The sequence below is a fragment of the Argentina silus genome (assembly GCF_951799395.1).
Source record: "Argentina silus genome assembly, chromosome: 3".
Classification (NCBI taxonomy): domain Eukaryota; kingdom Metazoa; phylum Chordata; class Actinopteri; order Argentiniformes; family Argentinidae; genus Argentina; species Argentina silus.
In genome coordinates, this window is record NC_139657.1 from 27,406,774 (window position 1) to 27,414,484 (window position 7,711).

At 48.1% G+C, this 7,711-nt stretch overlaps 1 protein-coding gene across 1 annotated transcript in view; it reads left to right on the forward strand.

The window, feature by feature from the left end:
- The window catches only part of peak1 (pseudopodium-enriched atypical kinase 1), a gene marked incomplete at its 5' end in the record, with an annotated part of 24,377 nt that extends 19,167 nt beyond the window's left edge, over positions 1-5,210 (forward strand). The window contains 2 exons of the mRNA XM_083665942.1: positions 7-818; positions 3,088-5,210. Of these exons, the coding sequence (XP_083522068.1) occupies positions 7-818; positions 3,088-4,431 (2,156 nt within the window). The 3' untranslated portion in view covers positions 4,432-5,210. The remainder of the gene's footprint in view (positions 1-6; positions 819-3,087) is intronic.
- Between the last annotated feature and the right edge of the window lie 2,501 nt (positions 5,211-7,711).

The following is a 7,711-nucleotide window of genomic DNA, read 5'->3' on the forward strand; positions in this document are numbered from 1 at the left end:
CCCCAGGTCAGTCCAGAGCTAACATGATCCCACTGAAGCAACCCAGGAACCCCAAAGCCTCGGACGACACCCTGGCCTCAGCCGACCTGGACGGCCCCAACCAGCAAGAGACCTCCAAAGCCACGCCGCCCCCCCTGCCCAAGAAGGGTGTGGCCCGTGCCACTCCAGAGCCGTCCTCCCTGGGCAAGGAGCTGCTGTCGGGGCCCCTGAGGCCCAAGCGCGAGGCCAAGCCCGGAGGCACCAACCTGAGTGTGGCCAACCCCATCTACGACCTGGACTCTACCTGGGAGACGGCCAGCCAGAGCTCTTCTCTCAGCTCCGAGGCCCGCCCCCATGACCACGAGAGCGGGGACTCCCTGGAGAGGCCGGCGGCGGCGGCCGTCCACAAAGGCCGGCCGGCCAACAGCCTGTCCTGCCTGGCCTCAGCCCCCAGTGCCACCACGGGGAGGGAACGACGCGGCTGCCGCAGCGCCGAGTCCCTGGCGGGCCGGGCCCGGACCACCGGCAGGGGGGCAGGCGGGGGCGGGGGCGGGGGTGGGGGTGGGGCCAAGCCCCAGAGGCAGCCGCTCTACAAAGGCATGGACAGCTGGGAGGAGGTGGTGGGTCGTATCCGCGGGCTGCACACGGACACTCTGAGAAAACTGGCGGGGAAGTGCGAGGACCGCTTCATGGCTGGGCAGAAGGACCATCTGCGCTTCGGGATGGACAGCTGGTCTCACTTCAGGCTGACCACGGGGACGCCGTGCTGTGGGGCCGGGGATGCCGTCTACTACACCGCCTCCTACGCCAAGGACCCGCTCGTCAACTACGCCATCAAGGTGAGACCAATGGCTTTGCATTAAGAGCCCCACACACTCCATGATAACAACAATGGTTTGCATTTTATGTCGCCCCCTTCTCAAACTCAAAGGGGGTGCTCTTCATTACTATTCCCCTTAAAGAACTGTGGTGTGTGTGTGAAGGAGAGAGTGACATTAGTGTGTGTGTGTGTACGTGTGTGTACGTGTGTGTACGTGTGCAGCCTGCCGGATGAGAGCTGGAGATTCAGGCTGTATTATTTACATGTCAAAAAACCCTCAGCACTCCGCCACTTCAAAGCCTTCTATCAGGAGAAAGAGTTGTTTGTTTTCCCTGACGCATCCCGATAAGTAAGCCAATAAACAGGAGCATCCGCATGCAGATAGAGCTCCCCAATTTAGAAAGTTTTCTCCCTTATATTAATGTGCCCCAGTTGTGTGTTGCTCACACTCACCCCTCAACTCATCTACTATTCAGCAAAGTTGATCTGTTTATGTGTCATGACTGTTTAATAGTATAATCATGATTCCCAGTCTGTCTCTCACAGAGTGAGAGTGAAGAGTTATATCCCCAAAGGTTTTCGAAGGCAATTCCTATTTTAAGCACATTCATGGTTACTGATTTTTATCATGAAATACACCCTGCAGACACCCAACAGAGTTATGTTTAAATTCTTTAAATTAAATTGATCTCCTTTTGAAGAAATTCACCACTGTAAATGCAAAATTATCTCAAAAACATTTTCCCACTCCAAATTGGTATAGATAATGATTCAACCCCAAAATGTATTTAGATTCCATTTCTGTTCCTCAGATTCCAGTCAAAGTGAAACCATGTGATGGTTTCACTTTCCAGTTCTCACAGGGGTTGGTTGCTATTTTGAGCATTGAATAATCTTGCTTCTTGTGTATAAAATTTCATGCTGACTCTCATTCTCTCATGAATACAGTACTGAACTAATGAGGAAAGTAATACTCTGCATATAAGTCTTGAATGAACAACAAATATAGGTTTCTTATGGTAATTGTCTTCTCTTCCAATGATGCTGGAATATATGTCCAACCTGATATGCCCAACCTTTTCCCAGTTCTGAAAAATGTTAATGCAATATTAAACATAAATCCATCCCAATCATTACAAAGGGATTTACATTTTGCCACAATGTTGTTGCTATTAAAACTCTCAGGCAACAGTTAACCAGCGTACTGGATAACATATGCAACCGTTGTAAATTAGGGTGCCCTATTTCTTCCTGTTTATTTGCCACTTATCTGGATTGAGCCTCTTTGACTCCTCAGAGAGCTAGTGGTGTCTCTCTGAGAAAATGGTTGGAGCATTCTTTGATCAAAGTGAAGAGAACAAGAGAAGACAGTTGGCTGCAGAAGCTGTCACTGGGGGTTAGGAAGAGGAGAAAGGCTCCCACCAACGTTTGTGACAGACTCTTCTCCCACAGCTATGAGGAAGATCAATGGCGTGAGCAATAATGCTAGTCTGAAGAGAGACAAAAGAAAGGGAGAAAACAGAGAGCAGATTATCTTCTTTCTCTCTGTGGATTCTGTTTTCGATCAAAGTCGCAATAACACATTTTTCAACCTTCGTTGACAGTCTTCTAGAAGGGGTTGTTGATTTATTTTCATATTTCTCTCATGGATTCCTGAGCAGGCATGGCACATCTTGAAACACAAACTTTGACAAGTTTTGGAAAACTTCACTTTGCACCGTTTTTGGTTTATTTTACAGCCTGGTTTAAGGTGACCGGCTATCCACTATTTGGTAAGAAACTATATGGTAACAATGGATACTTTCTGGAACTTACTTCCGACACCAGCACAATTAGTAACTACCTGTTACTAAATGGTAAATAGTGGTGCTTGTGTCAATGAATCTCAAAGAAATATGCAGTTATCAGGTAATAATATGTTTTGACAAGTGCTTTCTAGGTAAATACCTGTCTATAAAATAAAGTATTGCTGATTGTTTATTTCTTTTTTGGAGGGTAAATCTCATTGCTATCAATATGATACAGTATGTGCACATTGGAAAAATGCTGTCCATTTGAATGCTTGGGAAAACTGCATCCCCAAGTTGAATATTGTTGTCACTTGCTTGGAGTATCAACATGTCACGGTTTAGTCCAAGCCATTGCATCATCAGCAGTCAGCTGTGTTTAATTGAACTGTTTTTAATTTCAGCATCTTAGCCATAACAAAAATAGCATTGAGCAGTGCATGTGAATATATGATTGTAAGTATTCCTAACACTTTCTCCTCTCCTCTCCTCTCTCACCAGATCTGTCGGAGTAAAGTGAAGGAGACCCAGCAGCAGTTCTTCCACAGCCTGGCCGTGAGACAGAGCCTGGCCGTGCACTTCAACATCCAGCAGGACTGTGGCCACTTCCTTGCCGACGTGCCCGCCCGTCTGCTGCCCTGGGAGGAGGAAGAGGAGGAGGAGGAGGAGGAGGAGGATGAGGGGGACAGCCAGAAAGAGAAAGAGAAGGAGACAAAGACAGCGAGGAAGGAGACTGTCGACAGGCCCAGCGAGACGTTCTCTGACTCTGCCCAGAACGGACAAGCCGAGGATGCCCACGCGCAGGTTCACATGGGCTCCGTGGGCCGGCTGCGCAGCCGTGTGGTGGTCATCACCCGTGAGGTGCCCTTCCAGACGGTGGCCGACTTTGTCCGCGAAGGTGCGGCGAGGCACGCCCGCAACCCAGAGCTGTACGAGCGGCAGGTCTGCCTCCTCCTGCTCCAGCTGTGCTCTGGCCTGGAGCACATGAAGCCCTACCACGTGACCCACTGTGACCTGCGCCTTGAGAACCTGCTGCTGGCCCACTGCCAACCGGGAAACCCCTGGAACGTGGACCCGCTGGAGCCCAACAACAACAGCAGCGGCACCGCCCTGGGAGCGGGCGCTAACAACGCGGCGAACACCGCCGCCAACGCCACCTGCCCCGCCCGACTTATCATCAGCAACTTCTCCCAGGCCAAGCAGAAGAGCCCCCTGGGGGCGGTGGTGGGGGACCCCAGGGCACTCCAGGACCAGTCGCGCCTGGCGCCGGAGATCGTCACGGCCACGCAGTACCGCAAGTGCGACGAGTTCCAGACGGGCATCCTCATCTACGAGATGCTCCACCGGCCTAACCCCTTTGAGGAGACACCCGAGCTGAAGGAGAGGGAGTACACGTGGGCCGATCTGCCGCCCCTCCCCATCCGCTCCCTCTACTCCCAGGGCCTGCAGCAGCTGGCCAGCCTCCTGCTCACCGTTAACCCCTCAGAGAGGATCCAGATGACCGAGGCCCGGGCCTGCCTGCAGGGTTTGCTCTGGGGGCCCCGGGAGGACCTTTTCCAGGCACTGGGCTGCAGCAGCAGCAGTGGCGGATCCCCGTCAGGGAGTGCCACCCACTCCAGCCAGCGTGAAGCCACCCTCCAGAACTGGCTGGACCTGAAGCGGACACTGATGATGATCAAGTTCGCCGAGCGCTCGCTGGACACGGGGTGCGGCGTGAGCCTGGAGGACTGGTTGTGCTGCCAGTACCTGGCGTTCGCCACCACGGACACACTTGGCCGCGTGGTTGCCATCCTCCAGCCATCCCAGACCCAGACCCAGCACCTGACCCAGTCACAGCCGCTCTGAGCTCCACTGCTCCTTCACCAGAACCCGACTCTCGCAAACTCCTGAATCCTTGCGGTCGCTATGGCAACGGAGCAGCAGCAGATCCGGTTTCTTCTTCTTCTTCCGTCTCTTTGCTGACAAAAAACATCTGTCGTGGGAGCTAGACTCTGCCTTATTGTGTTCTGTAACATCGTACACAGTGCTTCATCTGTCCGTTTCACCTGTTTATCTTCCTTCCTTTTCTTTTGGAAAAAAAAAGTGTTGTACATTGGGTACTGTCGATGGTGATGTCATGTCGCATCAAACAGAGACGACGTCAAACTGAACACGCTGACCTTTATGTATTCATGAAGCACTCCGATTACAAAAACAGCACTTTGATACTTCTAACCAGCATACAATGTGGTCATGGTCAATCTCAACAACAAGCTCGGAGCAACAGGAAAAAAAGTGTTACATAAATAAACCCTATGAAAGTGGCTCTCAGCTGGAGTCACCATGGTTACACAGGTCACAACCACAGTTACTTCCCAAGTCTGTAATTGGCTGGACTGGCATCTCCTCTGCGTCATTGCCAATTGTCTGATCAAAAGACTTGTTAGTGAGTCCTCTATGCCATAGCAGTTCAGTTTACAGAGACTCTCATGTCTCAGCCATCCGGTGGTCTCTGCTGGCGTCTACTGCTCTGACTCCCCCTGCCCAGCATGTGACACCCACCAATCAAACTAGATCACAGACCTGAAGTGAATTCATACAGATTATTAGACTGGAGCTTTCCAGTACGGCTGTTTCAAGCTGAAAGGGGGGGGGGGGGGTGTACTAGTTGAGCTGGAGGGCGAAGGAGAGCTGGAGGCTCTTCTAGCTTAGGGGAGGAGGGGGGAGTTATTAATTAAACATATCCGTATCAAGCAGAAGAGCACTGTTTGGCATACTCATTCTGAGGTCAGAAACATTGTGCAGTTTCACATTTTGGGGATTCATAATTCACTCTGATCTGATTTAGGGGCGCCTATAATTTCAAACAGAGTGAGGAAAAGGTATTGCATCCTTAATGTAGTGCTGTGGTCATGCTTGTCCAAATAATTTGGCTCATTAGCCGAGGCTATGGTGATACCATCTTTAATGTTCTCTTCATCACTCACCAGTTCAGTAAAATACATTCTCTTCATCAACCATTACCATGAGAGAGAGAGAGAAAGAGATGAAGGGACAGAATGGAAAGGGTGTGGGAGGGAGAGGGAGAGAGGGGGCCATTGATATTGAATGAAGTATACAGTACAGGCTCCTCAGTTCTCCCCTCGAGGGATTGACCTAAACTTCAACAACTTACAGCTACAGTTTTAACACTTGATTCTAAGGTAACAATTGGCATTGGCTATTTTTCTACCACTGAGTGTTTTATGCAAAATTGAATCGCCAAAGATCTGCATTGCGGTCTCAGTTTTGGCGTTTTAGATGTTTTTATCAGAAGTATCTGTTTCAGTTCATCAAGGTTGACGCGTAGCCTAAATCATTTGAAGTGTCCTTACACAGGTCTATGGGATTTCTATATATCTGAACAATCAATGAAGGCCATACGCTTGCTAGTATTTTTGATGAGATGTCAGCTATTGTTTGGACAAAGAAGCACTCCCAATTTGATGTAATAGATTTAAAGCAAAACTAGAACTCTAAAAATCAGTTAGAACAACATGTGAGGTTTGTTTTATGTGTGTGTTGGTTGGACACGCACACTTTTCTTTCCTTTGGATATGTGCAATTGTTGTCAAATGTTATTACCGATGAAAATGACAGTATTTAAACATACCGTATATGTTATTTTAACACAATATGCATATTTTCAGTTATTCTCTCTTCCATTTTTTTTTTCAATTTTTTTGGCACATAACTAATGACAATGTCTGGCTGAATACGCAGGAGTTAGTCTCAAACCTGCTTTTAGAACAAGTTGCAGTCAGGAGTTAAGATAGGGTCACCTCAATTTGTGGGGGACTTCTGTTTCAGGGACTGCACAATCATTTTTGTTGTTTTTCTTCTCTTTTTTTTTTTCATTGTTTATATAAGATGTTTTATCTCTTTTTTTGAATGGTTGCGAGTGTTTGTTGATGTTTGCACATTCAGTAGAACTCAAGCGCTTCTTGATGGAGAGATGAACTGAGTCGGAGTGATGGAAAAATGGAGGACTGATCCCAATTATAGAATAAAGTTCCAGCCATTGTGGAACAATCTTTTTGCTCAGTAGCACATGGAATTGTATGAGTTTGCCTGGACTGGAGTGAAGCCTCAACAACAAAAAGGATCCCACAAGCCTGAACTCATTCCCAATAGACTGCTTTATAGCCTCCATTTGGGGGCATTTTACTCGTCAACCACTATACACTACACACAAGAGCTCCAGATCAATGGAGAACAACCACTGCCTTAAAACCCTGCCCATCTAAACTCACCACACCTGTCACTGAGACTCATCCGCATATTGCCCGTCAGTCCCAGGGGCTGTCGCAGATACTCATCGCGACCCTAACACATAACCCCCTTGCTTCATCAGCATTGTTGCTACTGCATTTAGCCTAAGACGAATTACAACCGAACTAATGAGCTCAGCTTTATGGTCTGTGTCTGCCTCCATAGAATCAATGGTACACAGGCTGTGGTTCTAGCTGTTAGGGGCTAAAGACTACAGAAAACATGTTCAAGTATGTATGTCTGCATACTTAGTGCTGTTGTGGTTTGACAAAAGTAGACATTGTGTCTCTTTCCTCATACACATGCTAGATTTGAGTAAGCAGTACCATTGACTCAGCAGATTCCTACTGTAGAGAAATAAGGTATTGTATCATGTAAAATTATACTTTGGTTGCGTGTGATAGTGAAGTGATGATGCAAATAAGCAGTCAAGTACACTTACAGTGCATCCTTTTAATAGTACCCTATGTTTATTTTACAAAAAGCCATCAGGTGGCCTCCTAATACAGTATCCTTTGCAGTATGCATTGTACAATAGTCACTTCATAGTTCATGTATGTGCCGTAGTATACATACAAGTGGATAATGTATCAGGCTCTGAATGATGTCATCATCCTGTGCGTGTCTGTGCAGGTTTTCATTTGGTTTGTCTGAAAAAAGCTGTTGTTCTTTACCCCTCCACTCCTTACCAGCCTTTCTGTGACAAAATGGCCGACCTCTACCATGGTTTTCTCTCTATCCAAATACCATTTTAGCCACTTGCTAGGTCAGTGGGAGCACTACTGCGGGGACGGGATCCTGTGTAGGAGAAACTCGGGGGGTCAGATGTCTAGAG